Here is a 16,423-nt window from a genome sequence, read left to right on the forward strand (position 1 = left end):
TTCCCCTTTGTCTCAGCCCGAGCTGCCCCACTCTTGGGGACCAAAATGTCCCGGACTGTTCTGCTCTGCAGGTCAGGGTATAGCAAGAGAGACAGTGGGAGAAAAAAGGGGAAGAGATGCGAAGAATGGAGACAAAACAGAGTGTATAGTCAAGTCTCCTTTACTGTCTCCCTCTGACTCCTTTGCAAGGAAATCCTGGTTATTTATAAGCACAAGCAGGAGAACACATCTGAAGACATTTTACCATGTGCACCATGCAGCTGGGGTCACTAAACAGCAAAACAAGATATGTGGGATAAACAAGATGTTTGTCAGAGTATGCTCAGCTGTTGTAAGCTGTTGAGAAACAAATCTCTTATCAGGGTATATGGCTCTAGATGGCTGCAAAGTTGATAGCTGCTTTCTGCTAAAAGTCGGCTCCCAACAGGTCCCCCTTTAAAAAAATTTTTTTTCAAAAGGGAAGGCTGAGAAAACTTACGGAAACCGTGCCTGCCTTAGGTCGGAACAAATGACCCCAGCTTCCCTTTCCCATCCTTGGATACTCAACAGCTATTGGTTGAGCTCCTGTCTTAGGATGGTGAGGCCTCCCAGAGTTAGGGGCAAGGGTCTTGAAGTGTTCTCTTACCCGTCATTGGCTATCCGGCTTAGCGCATAAGATAGGGGTTCATCCTTGTCAGTCTTGATGACAGAGGTTTCAGAGTCCCCTACTTCCAGCCTGTAATATCAAACCTGTATGGGTTTCATTTGAATAGTGTCTATCTGTTGCCATACAAAAGCCATCAGTCTGTTGAACAGCATGAACCCGAGAGACAAGAGACTTAATACTTAAAAATAGTCAGTATAAAAGCAACACTCGTTTTTAAGAGCAACACACAGAAATACAGAACTGATCATAGCTTTGATCTTAACAAAACAAGTAAAGAAATCCCCGTCTCTGCTCAATCTCAAACCCAAAAAAACAACTATAATAACTGTGGTAGTGGGTTTAAACAATGTACCCCACTAAATCTTAAGTCCAGGAATCAAGAGTCCAATAGAGCCACCCTGGAGATGCAGGTGGTGATGTCTCCTTCAGCATTGAGAACTTCCCAAGTCAGGTTTGCTTGTTGATCTGTTCCAGTTTGAAGGCAATTGTGAAGCATCTTCATGTTTTTTGCAAAGAAAAAAAAATACACTTCTCAGGGAATTTTTCCTCCCTGGATTTGTTATTGTTGTCTATTTGTTTAATCAGTCTCTCTGGCAGCCAGCATTCGGCATCTGCAGTTTGGGAATATATGCATACAGAACCTCTTCCCCAGATAAGCACTGGATCTGGCCCATTCCAGGTTCCAGTTAATGGGTCTTTCTAGAGGACTGTTGCAAAATTCTTTTTGGTGTCAGGATCTATCTGCAGCAGATTTTCTTTCAGAATCCAAAGTTAAAAAGTTTAAAATTTCTGGGGATCGCTTGGTAGGGTACATTCCCCTTTTTTAATTTTTTCAAATTGATTTTTCACTAGCAACTGAGCAGCTTGTAATTTTTCGGTGGTTAGGGACCACTGATCCACCCAGATGGGCGAGTCCCCCTTCCAGGTGATGGGATCCACACTACACCACCCTAGGGGTGCAGCTGAATCAGTAGCCCCCATCAAAAATACCCCAAACCTCTTCTTCCAGTGTTTCTATAAACCTCAATAGGATGAGTAATTCCATCTTCACTTTTTCCTAATCCTTTCCCTGGGAAAAATCCAGAGTTTACCATTTGAGCTGTGATTACTTCATTAGGGCTGCACATTATCAATCCCAACTGGGATAACAGATCTCGGCCCCAGAAATTAATAGGAAGGCCTGGGATGACATCGGGTTGTATATTCCCTGTATTTCCTTCTTTATCTTTCCACGTCAGCACCTTAGAGCTTTGCTGTGGATTTTGACTTTGGCCAATATCCCTTAAGTTGGTTAAGGTTGGAGTCAGAGGCCAGGTGGCAGGCCAGTCACTTTGTTTTAGGATAGTCACATCAGCTCCTGTGTCAACCAAGCCTTGGAATGCCTTTCCATCCAGCCATAGTGTCATCATAGGTTTTTGTTTAACTATAGGCTGTACCCAATATGCATCAGAGGAACCAAAGCCTTGATCCCCTCTCTTAGGATTCTTATATTTGTGATTAGTAGGGAACAATGGAGGTAACAATAGTTGCGCTATCCTCCTTCCTGTAGGAATGGTGACTATATTCTGTATTGCCTGGGCCATTACCTTAATCTCACCTTGATAATCATTGTCTATAACTCCAGGAAAAAAATTGTAGACCCTGCATAGTAGTACTGCTTCTTCCCACTATCAGGCCAAACACATTTGGATACAGCAGTCCAAACACTCCAGTGGGTAAGGCCTGAGGTCCCATTTCTGGGGTTAATACTGTGTGGGTGGCAGAACTGAGGTCCAGTCCTGTGCTTCCTGGTGTTGCTTGACTGAGTTCAGAAAGGGATTGGTGTTTGCTGGTATGACACTGACTGCTCCATAAGCCTGTTTTGGCTTGCTCAGTTCAGGGCCTGGAGCTGGCCCCTATTCCTATTTCCCCGATTATAGAAAAGAGTGTTTCCTTGTGCTTCATCTGTATTGGACCGACATTCACTAGCCCATTGCCTTCCACGTTTGCAAAGTGGGCAGAGCCCAGGCTGTTTGCTGGGCTGTCTCTGGCTTAACTCATTTTCTACCTTGCAATCTCTTGCAAAGTGTCCAGGCTTGCCACATTTAAAACACGCCTTTCTGTCTCTATTTGCCAAAAAATCTCTTACAGATTGTCCTTGCATGGCAGCCGCCATAGCTAAGCCCTGTTGACACAGAAGGGCCCTATGTCAGAACAGAGTTCCTATATACCCTGTAAGGTCTGTCTTTTTCCTGTAGGGTCTAATGCTGCTTGGCAGGCAAGATTGGCATTTTCATATGCAAGTTGTTTCACATAATCTTCACCTGCCTCTGCATTACCAAAAATCCTCCCTGCTGTTGTCATTAATCTATGAACAAAGTCAGAAAATCGTTCATCAGGCCCTTGCCTGACTGCTGTTAAAGATGCACCAGGGCCTCCCTTTACCTGGAGTTTACACCAAGCCTCCATGGCTGCATTTTGAATTTGAGTGTATAAGCCTGGGCCATATTGCATCTGGTTATCAATAGAAGCAAATTGCCCTTCTCCTACTAAGGCATCAAAGGGCCAACCATTGCCTGCCTGAATGTTTCTCCTAGCTGTTTCTTTACAATTCTCATGATACTCTGATTTCCAAAAAGGGTACTCACCACCACTAAGAACTGTTCTCACTAATGTATTCCAGTCACTAGAAGTCAGCCACTCCTCTGCAACAAACTCTAAAACTGCAAGAGTAAAGGGAGCAGTGGCACCATATTGTGATACTGCATTTTAAAATTCTTTAATAGTTTGAAAATTAAACCCTGTGTGATGTTGCCAAGCAACCCCTTGAGTGTCTCTGGTCTCTGATACAGAAAAAGCCTCATCCTCTCCCTCCTCTGGCTGATCTGTAGCTGAACTAAAGCTACAGGGCAGGGACTGCCTTTGGACTCCAGGTTGAGGAGTGCAAGGAATTGGGGTTTTTCCGCAGTTGGCCTCTCGAGAGCTCTTCCCTGTCCTTAATTTTTGTAGCTGATTAATTAAGTCCTGATACTCTTTTTCTAACTCTATTAGTTGTTTAAGAATAGAAATTTTGTCCTGTAACTCCTTCCTGGGATCTACAATCACCGTCTCCACAGCAGGAGCCTCTGGAGGCCGAGGAGCACTGGGAGAGGGGCTTTGGGAAGAGGGCTATTCAGGGTCATAATGTTCAGCTGCCTCTTCCTCTAGGTCAGCACAATCTGGCTCTGACAAATCGTCATCAACCTTTGGTTGTATTTTGGATTCTAATTTCGGATATATACGATTCTTTTTATTTTGAACATGATAGACAGCATTCAAACAACAAAACAAAAGCAGACAAGTAACATGCATGAGCAGCAAACAACAAAACAAAAACAGGGAGTTGAGTTCAGACTGACTTATTTCTTGCCCCATTTTCATTATCCTGACTTACCTTTCTCGGGGCGGCAGATTCCTGTGGCAATCACCTTTGTTTAACCTCCCTCACTGGGTCTTCTCATTCTTGCTGCCTCTCCTTGAACGCCAAAATGTCTCAGCCCAAGCTGCCCCACTCTTGGGGGCCAAAATGTCCCAAGACGCTGTGCTGCTCCGGTCTGTGGGTCAGGGTCTACCAAGAGAGACAGTGGGAGTGGGGGAAGGGAAGAGAATCGAAGAATGGAGACAAAACAGAGTGTATAGTCAAGTCTCCTTTACTGTCTCCCTCTGAATCCTTTGCAAGAAAATCCTGGGTATTTATAAGCAGTAGCAGGAGAACACAGGTGAAGACATTTTACCACGTGTACCATGCAGCTGGGGGTCACTAAACAGCAAAACAAGCTATATGGGGGATAAACAAGATGTTTGTCAAAGTGTGTTCAGTTGTTGTAGGCTGCTGAAAAACAAGTCTCTTATCAGGGTATATGGCTCTAGATGGCTGCAAAGTTGATAGCTGCTTTCTGCTAAAAGTCGACTCCCAACATCCCTTAACCTGGGTTGGTGGGCGGGGCATCCCTGAGGTTAAGCCACCCAGCCAGGTACTCCAGCTTGCAGTAGAGAGCCAGACTGGCCAGGAGGATGGCTAAATTCAGGCTGAGAGTATCCACCGGGGAGGCCTGTGGAGCTGGCACATGGGACAAAGTGTCTGTCAGCATCGTGGGAACCCACGGAGAGAGCCCCTTAGTACCTCTGGACCATCTGGGCAAGGAGTTCAACGCTGGTGCTGTGAGTTTTGGGGGAGCAGGCAATGGTGACTGTGGGGAAGGTAGCCAGAGGATCGTCCTCAGCATACTAAACAGCCTTTCCTAGGAAGAAGACTTCGAGGTGACACTCCCCCACGACGTTGGCGCTGTACTGATGCTGCGAGTACACAAGGCACCCCCGGAGGCGCCCCTCCCTCTGCTGTCTCTCCCTCCTGATGCCTGGTTCTGCTGCTGGTTCCAGCTGGAGTGGCTACCTGGGGCTGCACTTCGCTTCCCCTGTTATCAGTGGCTGGAAGGGGCAGGGGAGCTGGTGCTGAGAGAGGGAGCAGGTGAGGGGGTGGGGGCCGGAACTGGCTGAGGCTGCGGGAGGCGCACAGCAGGGTAAGGTACCTAGGCTTGGGGAGTGGAGAGGTGAACTGGTGTGGACACCAGGAAGGGGCAGAGGAGGAAGGAGGGGGCTGGCAGAAGCAGAGGTGATGGCAGTCAGCTTGCAATGGAAGAAATGTACGCGGGGTGAGGGGACTGGATGATAGACAGTAGCCAGAGGGAGAATGTCTGAAGCCAGCGATCAGGAGAGTATCTTTTCCACCCACCCCCACCTCCACCCCGGTAGCCAAGGTGTCCTGGCAAGACCACCACCCTGTACTGCAGGATCAGCGCCAGAAGGAGCTGGAGACCAGGCAGAAGATGTACAGGTGAGGAGGGAGATAGTGACCCCTGCCGGAGGACTCACTAATGGATGGGAAGCAGCCAAATCAAGGACTAACCCCAGGGACAGCAGTGTTAGCATAGCAGATTTGCAGGACCTCTGTTTCTGTCCTGGGCGCTGAGCAGAGAGACTTGCATCTTACCAAGCCTTTCAGCTGACTCTGCCACTCACTGAAGTTTGAAACCCCCTGCTGAAACAACCCTGCCCTGAGACTTATGCCTTCTCCAGCTCACTCTGTGGTGGTGTTGCTTTTGCCTCTCCTTTTATCTCACTGGAGGGGTTGTTGCTTTCCCCCATAAATAGAGGCAGAACTCAGGGCATCTAAGGGGGACCTTGAAACATCCCTAGGCCACAGAGACACTCTCAGACAGGGGTGCCTTCTCTTCTGCCTTGCCTGCTCAGCATTGAGAGTCAGAGCAGAGAGCTTCCTACATGCTGAGCTCACAGGGGTAAAGTCAGCAACTGTACTCAGATGGACATTTTCAAAACCGCCTGGTGCCCTTAGTCTTGGTTGCTTCCCAAATCCTGGGCCCCCTGATTTTGCCCTAGGTCTCTGGACACTGAGCAAGCACAGGCTCCTTTGGTTCCTGGTGATTTGATTTCTGTCATGAAAGCCATGACACTAAATCTCACAGCAGCAGACAGAGGAGAGGGGCAGGTGTTGAAATCTATATCCTTGGTGATGCAGGGCCAGTCTAGATCCTAAGAAAAGGAGCTGGGAGGTCTTCTCTCTTTGATTGTGTTTTCTTCTCAGTTTGAATTGTTAGGAAAACAAAAGAGAATGATTAAGAATGGGGTTGGTAAGACCTGGGAGTCTAACTCTGCATTCAGGCCTGTGGGCTTCTTCTTCAGCACTGTGTTTAATATAAAAGACAAAAGTAGGGCTCTGTCTGTAGCCTAGTGGGTAGAGCATGTAACCAGTAAATCCTTAAAGATGATCACGAGCACCACATGTACCAGATCGCATAAGACATACCTATAATCTCATCATTTTTGAGATGGAGGCAGGGGGATCGGGAATTCAAGATCACCAATAGCTGTGTAGTGAACTGGAGGCTCAGTTTAGTTGAGACCCAGCCCCACCACCACCACCAAGAAAATAAAAGCACTCAACAACATGAATGCTAAGCCCTGCCTAAATGTGTGTGGTTAGCATTGTTCCCTGTCTGTTCTCTCTGCCTGGACCCTCTGCAGTTATGATTAAAGTGAGACTTCAGACTCCAGCACTGGCATCTTCTGAGTGCCAGTCAGGGAAGGCAAGCACTCAGGCCCTCCTCATACCTACTAAGTGAGAATCTGCCTCTTACCAAGATTCCCCAGATGAAGCCAGCGCTGGGTTGCTTGAGACAAAGAGTTTGGCCACCATCTGGTGGCAGGACACTTAAATTGCAAACTGTCCTTTGACATCAAAGGCTCAAATATAAAACATGTTTCATTACTAAATTGTTTGTTGGATACTGGTTATTGAATCTAAGTCCGTTGCATTCTGAGTGAACACACATTGCTGTTTTATATCCCTGGCCCTCTTAATTTTATTATTTTCATTATTTTTTTTTTAAATGTGTGCCAGGCAGTGGTGCTTTAATCCCCAGCACTCTGGAGGCAAGAGGTAGACTAATATCTGAGTCTGAGACTACTGAGCCAGTTCCAGGATAGCCAGGGCTACACAGAGAAATGCTGTCTCAGAAATTTTAAAAAATCAGAAATCTAAAAACACCCTCTACTTATATTTTTTTAACATTGTATGTCTGCATGTACATAACCAATGATTTGCATTTGGAGGTCAAATACATGTTAGGCTGGACAATGTGCAGTTCATTTTTAATGTTTAATTTTTAATTTTTTAGGTTTATTTTTTATGCTGGAGATTGAACCTAGGGCCTTGTGCATCCCAGGCAGGTGCTCTACTGCTGAGCCATGTTCCCAGCCTTCTTAAATTTGTTTTGGGTACAGAAAGGGTCTAACTACATTGGCCTCAACTTAAAAGACTATTTGTTAAATGTCCCAAATACTAAATGTTAAGCTTGTTGTAATAATATTTTATTATTTCCCTAAAATGTTTCTGGCTATGGGTTGCATGACTGTGGGGCTGAGACACAATCACCTTAGCCAGGGCAGAGTTCTCTGACTCAGCTCCACAAGCTGTGGAAGGTGCAGCACCTCTGGATGGGATGTCTGCCAGAAGCAAATGACTCCTTGGGAATAACCCCACCCAGGACCCATCCCTTCACAAAGTGCATCTGTGTAGGCATCCTGGGGTTCAGATCAATGCAAAAGGAGGTGTGTCCACAGAATACAGGCAGACCACAAACCTAGGTGATTCCCTCTCAGGTACCAGATGCCTTTTCTCCTCTCCACTCTCTGCTCGCCCTTGCTCCCTCTGTCTATTCCTCCTGCCCTCCTTCCTTTCCTCCATCCTTCCCTCCCTCCCTTCCCCTCTGCTTTTCTGGATTCCCACTCTTCCTAGGTCCCAGACCCAACATTCACATACTTAAGACACCCCAGGGCTTTGGCTCAGCTCCAACCTCAAATTCCTCCAGTTGACCCTAGTTGGGTCAGGTGCTTAGAAGTCTCCCTGTGGGGACATGTAGCTTCCACCAACCCAGTGAGCACAGGGGAAGGGAGGGTCTCAGGAAAGCCCCTGCTGGCAGAAGGGGCTAGCTGTGGCCAGGGTCCCCTGGGGCAGGGATTCTTCTGTCTCAATCGAGGGCTCCTATGGCTGCTGCTGCTGATTCACCTGTCCCCCTTCCAGCTGGAAGACATACATCGAAGGCTGGCCTCACTGCCTTGACAACGAGACTGTGAAAGACTTGGACCTCAACATCAAGTATTCTGCGATGAAAAATGCCAAATTCTTCTTTAAAGCCCACTCTGCGTGAGGATGCCTCCCTGTCACTGCCCACAGTCCTACACTCTCTCTTCTCCTCAGTTCCTTACTTCACTTATAGAATTCACTCAGCCCTGCCTAAGGAATAGTGTCCTGTCCTATAAGACAGTGGCTACCTTAGGGCACTGACTACCTCAGAGAGACAGAGGAAGGTCTCCTGGGGCCTAGTCCCACACCTCACATCTTCCATCAGGTTCACAGAGCTGAAATTCAAAGGGCTCCTGGACCGCACGGGACTCTGGAGGAGTCTGAGGGAGATGAGAAGGATGTTTAACTTCCACAAGACTCCAGCAGCAGGTGAGCCACTGAGGCTAGGATCCTAAGCTCTCTCTGGGATATCAGTTCCCATCTCTGCCAGGATGCTCGAACAAAATTCATTAAGTAGTTAACTATGAGCAACAATTTACCTTATGACTTCAGCCAGGCTCCTTGCCCTTCCTTCTAGACTTAGTTCCCCTAGACACAAAAGAGGTGATAGGCAGAGGGAACCCTTGACCTAGTCCATCTGTTATCCATAAACTATGGTCGGGGCTGTGGACTCAGGCCTCACAGTGAAATCAGGCTCTGGTTTTTCATAAGACTCAAAGTCACATCAAAGGGTGAAAGCAGGACTCTCCCTAGTTATCAGGGCATCCCAGGAAGCTCTCACAGGGGGGGGGTTCAGTGGGAGTTAACACTGAGGATGAGGGGCATAGGGCAGCAAGTGCTGTAGGGACAGGGGACAGGAAAGATGAAGGCCATGAAGACAGAAGAAAGGGCTGGCTATAAAAGAAGATGCTGTGGCCTAAGGGCAGTAAGAGAAAGTCGGGGAGCAGAAGTCATGTCCATGTTTGAGCGGCCTGTGTCCAGATGAAGGCTTTCCTAAGCACAGTGTGAGGCTAGGGGCTAGCCACCAGTGGGAATGACTCTAAATGTGCTTCAGGGGGTGGGGTGGAGGCAGAGGGCCAGCAGGATGATCAGCCATGGAGCTGTAGCTGAGGACAGAGGTTGGTAGCCTCCCAGGCTAGTATCAGGTAGACAGCATGATGATGGGCTGAGATTAAGGAATAGGCAATAACAAAATCAAAGGGGTCAGGGGAGGTCGCTCTCAGAAATGAATAGGTACCCAGTAGGGACAAAACACAATTCCCTCATGCAAGTAAGGAGGAGACCTGTGGGAGCCTCTGTGAGTGGTCCCCCTCTTTCCTTTCCCTTCCCCCTCTGCAGAGTATGTGTTTGCACACTGGCAGGAAGATGCCTTCTTCGCTTCCCAGTTCCTAAATGGCCTCAACCCAGTCCTGATTCGCCGCTGCCGCAGCCTCCCAAAGAACTTCCCTGTCACTGATGAAATGGTGGCCCCAGTGCTAGGCCCTGGGACCAGTCTGCAGGCTGAGTTGGAGGTAGGTGGAGCCCAGACTGTAAGCTCTGCAAACCCTACCCTAGGTTCTTCAGGCCCATCCCCCTACTTGAGACAGAGTGGTCAACTATGCTTTGCATGCCAAGAACCAACTCTCAGAATGCACTTCTGGGTAACCCTGGGTCTTCTTCCTGCTACCTGCCCTTGCTTCAGGAAGCCAGGTGCAGTCATGGCTCCCTTTTCTCCTGCAGAAGGGCTCCCTGTTCTTGGTGGACCATGGCATTCTTTCTGGAGTCCAAACCAATGTCATCAATGGAAAGCCTCAGTTCTCTGCAGCCCCAATGACCCTATTATACCAGAGCTCAGGGTCCGGACCCCTGCTCCCCATCGCCGTCCAGGTCTGTAAGAAGGCAGGGGACAGGGGCAATGGCAAAGTACAGGGTACCACTGAGTGGTTGACAGATACTGACACTGGCTGCCTCCCTACTGGCCTTGCCCACCAGCTCAAACAGACTCCTGGGCCAGACAACCCCATCTTCCTGCCCAGCGATGACAAGTGGGACTGGCTACTGGCCAAGACCTGGGTGCGCAATGCTGAGTTTTCCATCCATGAGGCTGTCACACATCTGTTCCATGCCCACCTGATTCCAGAAGTGTTTGCCTTGGCCACACTGCGCCAGCTGCCCCAATGTCACCCTCTCTTCAAGGTCAGTGGCTCAACAAGTTGGCTCAAGCCAGACATGGTAGCACACACCTTTTAATCCTAGCATTTGGAGGGCGGAGGCAGAAGGATCACAATGACTCTGGGACCTACCTGGTCTACATAGCACAATTCCAGGAGAGCCAGGGATACTACACAGAGACCCTTTCTCAAAACACATAAGGTGGCATATGTATATAGCCAATCCCATAGATTGCTTGGATTTTGCCGTGTCCTATGGTGCCTCTTCTAAGTGGCCTTTGCTCAGTTGGCCTTATCCTCCCAGGCTTGGATGCAGGGTTCCCATTCTGACAGAAGAACACAGAGTAAGGCCATATCCAGGGCCCAAGAGAATGTCTAAGCAGAAATCAGAGAGTGTAAAGCTCCCTGGGAGGGGAAGCCCTGCCTTCTCAGAAAAATGTTAGCTTGGTGGAAGTAACAAATGTGCCCTGTGAAGGCCAAGGGGCCTGCTCTATGCCCTTCACTCTGGGTCATCTGACTGACTTGCAGCACCTGCTTCTCTGAGGTGCACTGTGAGGAACAGCTCCACATGGCCAGGCCCCAGCCCAGCTGTTCATGGTGCTCTGCCTGCCACAGGGATGGGAAATCCCAGGATGTTCCCAAGGTTCTCAGTTTACAAACCGATCTGGTGTCAGAGGGAAGAAAAGGCCTGCTGGAAAGCCTTAGGCAAGATGCTATGGGTCCTAGCCTTCTTCACTGGGCAGGGAACGCTGTCACAAACTGCACCCTCCTGTCCTTGCTGACTCCTTCTGTGTGACTCACAGGGTGAGTGGTTTGTGGGGACAAGTTTGGGCTCCCCAGCTTTGCCATCTCCTTCCAGCTGTTGATCCCTCACATTCGGTACACACTGCACATCAACACACTCGCCCGTGAGCTGCTCATTGCCCCTGGGAAGGTGGTCGACAAGGTAGGAGCTGCCTTTGGAGGGTTGGGCTCTCTTCAGTCTGAAGAAGATGGAGATCTGGGGTGGGTGTGACCCCTGTTACCCTAGTACCTCTGCTGCCCCTGCTTTTGAAGCCAGAAGTTCTCTCCCTCAGTCCACAGGCCTTGGCATTGGAGGATTCTCTGAGCTGATAAAGAGAAACATGGAGCAGCTGAACTATTCTGTCCTGTGTTTCCCTGAAGATATCCGAGCCCGAGACATGGAAGACATCCCAGGCTACTATTACCGAGATGATGGGATGCAGATCTGGGGGGCAATAAAGAGGTGAGGGAACCATTACCAGGAAGCCACTTGGGCAGAAAGCCTGGGCAGGAGATGGGGTGCACTGGAGAGGTTCACAATAGGGGGGTGGGCTTATGTGGGTTACCCTGGGCAAGGGTGGTTCTCACAGAGGAGTTTGGAGTCAGGGAATGAATCCAGGTATTCCTTGTAGCTTCGTCTCTGAGATAGTCAGCATCTACTACCCAAGTGATGCATCTGTCAGAGATGACCAAGAGCTCCAGGCCTGGGTGAGGGAGATCTTCTCTGAGGGCTTCCTCAGCCGAGAAAGCTCAGGTACAGGCACCTTAGCCCTTGGGCATGGCATCACCCGAGCCTCTCTGTCAGGTCTTCAGTTCCCCGGGATGCCTGACCCCAGCCCAGTTCTTCCAACAGGTATGCCCTCCTTGTTGGATACCCAGGAAGCCCTGGTCCAATATGTCACCATGGTGATATTCACCTGCTCAGCCAAGCATGCAGCTGTCAGTGCAGGCCAGGTAAGGAATGGTCAGGCCTACAGCCATTGTGATAGAGGGCCAGAGTCTTGGTCTCATTTTATCTTCTCTGCCTTCAGTTTGACTCTTGTGTTTGGATGCCCAATCTGCCACCTACCATGCAGCTGCCACCACCGACTTCCAAAGGCCAGGCTCGGCCTGAGGGTTTCATAGCCACGCTCCCAGCAGTCAATGCCACATGTGATGTCATCATTGCCCTCTGGCTACTAAGCAAGGAGCCTGGAGACCGTGTAAGTAGGGAGCTGAGAGTTACGCCAGGCTAGGCTGCATAGTGAATTGTTTACATTCTGTGGCACAAATTAACTCTGACCATGCCCCCCCACACACATGCACCTCAATTTCCCAATGACTTTAGCCCTTGACCATCTTACAGTGAGGATCAAGTATCCAAAAATAGATAATGAAAACTCACGTTCATCAGTGATGGAAGCGTGGGACTAAATGCTCCTTTAAATCTTCATATGAAACAGTCTAATTGCTGACAGTTCACTGTCATTTAGGAAAAGGCTTAGGGTAGAGACACGGTGAAGCTCAACCAAGGACTGTGTAAGGTGACTGGGCCCAGGGACAAACTGTGGGTATAGCCAGCCATGGTAGGTTGCAGCTGCTCAGAAGATGGAGACCTCAGCACTTCAACCTTGTGATTGGTCCCCAGAGGCCTCTGGGCCACTATCCAGATGAACACTTCACAGAGGATGCCCCACGGAGAAGCGTGGCTGCCTTCCAGAGAAAGCTCATCCAGATCTCCAAGGGCATCAGGAAGAGGAACCAAAGCCTGGCACTGCCCTACACCTACCTGGATCCTCCCCTCATTGAGAACAGTGTCTCCATCTAAAATAATGCACAAGACAGTCGGTCCCATGTGACATATAGAACTCTTGACCATGCCTCTCCAGGCTACGTGTCACAGAGAGAAAGTAGTCTTTCAAAATAATACAGGTCACCATATGCTTCTCCCCGACAACCAAGCCCCATCTTACTCACCCCTGAAACACACACTCACACACACACACACACACGGCCCTAATAAAATAAAAACAGACAAACCTAAACTCCTACAGAACACAGGATCTCACACCAGAGAGTCATCAAAATGTTTGGAGCCCCTGAGCTTTAGCTCTGAAGGACTTTGCTAGTTGCTTTGCTGTGTATGCCACTAACCATGGACTGTAACAGAAGCACTGAACCCAGGTCTATGGCTCACATCCAATGAGATCTCACAGTCACCTGACACAAAGGCAGACTTCTCAGCAACACAGGAAGTAGATCAACCCAAAGTCTACCACAGAGGTGGTCCATCATGACCTATGACCTCACACTGAAATTGTTTAGCTCTGAGAAGGGATTCCTAGAGTCAGGCACAAAGAGAAGGACAGGGTGAAGGCATGGCTCTGTGCAGAAGAACACTGCTGCCCTTCCAGAAGACCAGGGTAGCTTACAGCCATGTGTCATTCTAACTCCAGAGGCCTCTTGTGGCCATGATGACTCCAAAAACACCAGTGTACATAAAAATTATTGTTTTTAAGAGAGAGGTAGATTCTACCATTTTTACTTCACCTCTTGTGAAAGCTACCCCTAAGATGGTTCTGATCCAGGCCCCCTTTTCAGAGAATTAGAATATATTCTCAAACCTCTAATATTTTGCTTTCTAAAGTCCATCTTCCTTCTAGAATTCCAATATTTTGTGTACACTCTGTAGCTCAGTGGGGGAGGGGTTGTTTGTTTTTTGTTTGATTGGTTTTGTTGGGTTTTTGTTTTGTTTTCCTGGCTCAGAGTCCCTGGACATTTATTAATGTAACGAATGAGCCCATTCCAAGTATCCTGGTGATTTTCACATTACAGACATCAAAAGTTTTGTCTTCAATTCCATAAGATTTTTATGAAGCAATACTCCAAATGTAACATACACACTTGGGCTGGATGGCCCAATGGTTAAGAGCACTTGCTTTTCCTGAAGGCCAGGTTCTGTTGGTTCCCAGCACCCATGTCAGTTACAGTCAACCTGTAACTCCAGCTCCAGAGGATCAGAGGCCTTGACAGGCAGAGTAGTCCTGTAAACACACACACACAATGTACATATGTTAATTATGGGTGGATAGACAGAATATTTATGAATCTAACCATTGAATCCAATAAACTAATAATAAAAGCTTCAGAAGGGCAGTGTGGCCAGGCAGTGGTGGTGTACACCTCTAATTCCAGCACTTATCATGGAGAGGCAGGAGAATCTTCGTGAGTTTGAGGCTAGCCCAGTGTACAAAGTGAGTTCCAGGGCAGTCAGGGTTATAGAAAAACAAAACAAAAAAAACCCTGTCTTGAAAAACTGAAAAAAAGGGAGGGAGTGGAGGGAGGGAGGAAGGAAGGAAGGAAAGGAAGGAAGGGCATTGAGGACCAGACAGCCCTTGAACTCTTTATTTTTCATTGACCCCCTGTGCCAAAAAATGATGTAGAGTTATGCATCTCTTAAACTGTTTTGGTTTCTGTCGATGAGCAAGTCCTTTGGATCGAGAGATGACTTGTGGTTAAGAGTCTGCTCCTCCAGAGGACCTGAGTTTGGTTCCCAGCATCCACACCGAGTGGCTCACCACTGCCTGCAACCCTAGCCCTAGGGGGATAAGACATCTGTGGCTTCCTCAGGCCTGCACTCACGTGCACATACCCACTGCAGACAAACATACCTACACAGCCTTTAAGAAATAAAAACCAAACACTAAAACATAAACAATTCCTGATTGCTTAAGTCATAAGAGGAGGTGAAACGACATGGCTTTGAGTATTCAGCTGTTAAACCCTGCTGTTTCAGGCGGGACTGGAAATCTAGCAAGCAGCTGAGACACAAGAGCCGAAGCCCACTCTCCTCAGCCTGGAGGTGGGAAGAGCGAAGCTTCTGCTGACTTCTTTCCTTCACTTACTTGCCTCAATATTTAACTTTCTGAAGAGGGCTGTTTTCCGAACACTGAGTGCCAGAAACCCATGATGGTCCAGGCCAGCTGGACAATCAAGTGGGACCCTTAGACCCTATGGAGAGGACTGAGATGCGTGAGAAAATAAGGAGGCACAGCAAGTCAGGAAGTCTGATCAAGCTGGCAACATTGTTATTGTTCACACAGGTTATATACTTAAAAACAGGATCTGGGGAGGGGTAGGAAAGGAAAGAGGGCTTTGCAGATGGAGAAAGCTAGCTGCAGCTGTGGAGTCTAAGTTATTCTCACAAAGCCTTTCTGTTACCAACAGTTCTAAAAACATCTATCTAGCAGGATGTTGGCTAAATCTAGAGATCAGGAGGAAGGGTTACTCAGGTGGGTTGCTATGAGCCTTTGTTTGAAGTTCTGAGAACTGACAAGTGAATCATGGAAAGTAAGCAGAAAGAAGAGGAGATAGGAGAGCCAAGGGTGAGTGTTTGCCTAGAGTAAGGCCTTGCCATGGCTTCCCACACATGATGAGGTTGTGCCCACTAAGAATCATGAGGCCTTCCCAATATTTTCCAACTGACCTTTTGTCTGGGTTAGGTTGGGGCCACATGACTGAATCTGGCCAATGGGCTGAGAGGAAGTAATGCTGGTCACTTCCAAGATAAGCAGTTTGGAGCTGAGATGCCCCTTTCCACTGCACCTCTGAGAGGAGGCTTGGTGTATGAACTCCAGCCTTACCTCTGTCACTGTAAGCTTGGTAGAATATGGCATTTAGCATAGCAGAAGTTCTCAGTAAGCACATCCTTTTTTTGGTTTGTTTTTTGGGGTTTTTTTTGTTTGTTTCGTTTTGTTTTTTTTGTTTTTTTTTTTTGTTTTGTTTTTTTGTTTTTTTTGGTTTTTTGTTTGTTTGTTGAGACAGGGTTTCTCTGTGTAGCCCTGGCTGTCCTGGAACTCACTCTGTAGACCAGGCTGGCCTCAAACTCAGAAATCTGCCTGCCTCTGCCTCCCAAGTGCCGGGAATAAAGGTGTGCGCCATCACTGCCTGGCAAAAGCATCCTAAATACAGAAATTAATATCCAAACAACTCCCAAAGTCCTGTCTTAATTTATCTGTCTTCTCAACTAGACCATGACATTCTTGAAGGTAGAAACTAAACCTTCTCAACTTTAGATGTCATCTGCCCAGCCCTGTACTGAGGCACAAGATACATCCAACCATTTTTTATGTCTTAAAAAAAATAGCTGAATGGATAGGCAGTAGAAGTCTCAGGTCTGAGGCACTGGGATAGATTGTCCCTCTAGATGAGGAGTTTATTAGAAGAATTCTTAATAGCTTGGAC

At 48.0% G+C, this 16,423-nt stretch overlaps 1 protein-coding gene across 2 annotated transcripts; it reads left to right on the forward strand.

Moving 5' to 3' along the window:
• Window positions 1-4,668: 4,668 nt before the first annotated feature.
• Window positions 4,669-14,380, forward strand: LOC117711361 (polyunsaturated fatty acid lipoxygenase ALOX15B). 2 transcript variants are annotated; one of them, XM_034506955.2, is made up of 14 exons: window positions 4,669-4,825; window positions 4,910-5,132; window positions 5,417-5,498; window positions 8,265-8,387; window positions 8,593-8,696; window positions 9,606-9,778; window positions 9,987-10,133; window positions 10,239-10,442; window positions 11,277-11,363; window positions 11,494-11,663; window positions 11,833-11,954; window positions 12,054-12,154; window positions 12,232-12,402; window positions 12,828-14,379. In XM_034506955.2, the coding sequence occupies exons 1-14, from the start codon at window positions 4,679-4,681 to the stop codon at window positions 13,005-13,007; spliced, it is 2,034 nt and encodes a 677-aa protein (XP_034362846.1). In that variant the 5' UTR covers window positions 4,669-4,678; the 3' UTR covers window positions 13,008-14,379. The 2 variants fall into 2 exon arrangements, with proteins under 2 accessions (XP_034362846.1, XP_034362847.1); XM_034506956.2 differs by lacking the exon at window positions 11,277-11,363 and having other exon boundaries at window positions 12,828-14,380.
• Window positions 14,381-16,423: the final 2,043 nt, after the last annotated feature.

Source organism: Arvicanthis niloticus, chromosome 6 (genome assembly GCF_011762505.2).
Source record: "Arvicanthis niloticus isolate mArvNil1 chromosome 6, mArvNil1.pat.X, whole genome shotgun sequence".
NCBI classification, from domain to species: Eukaryota; Metazoa; Chordata; class Mammalia; order Rodentia; family Muridae; genus Arvicanthis; species Arvicanthis niloticus.

Bases quoted from the DNA above. Each gene is read 5' to 3' on its own strand.
- LOC117711361 (XM_034506955.2), top strand. From the start codon at position 4,679: ATGGCTAAATTCAGGCTGAGAGTATCCACCGGGGAGGCCTGTGGAGCT. The intron at 11,955-12,053 runs GTACAGGCACCT...TTCTTCCAACAG, and splicing joins CCTCAGCCGAGAAAGCTCAG to GTATGCCCTCCTTGTTGGAT. The intron at 12,155-12,231 runs GTAAGGAATGGT...CTCTGCCTTCAG, and splicing joins CAGCTGTCAGTGCAGGCCAG to TTTGACTCTTGTGTTTGGAT.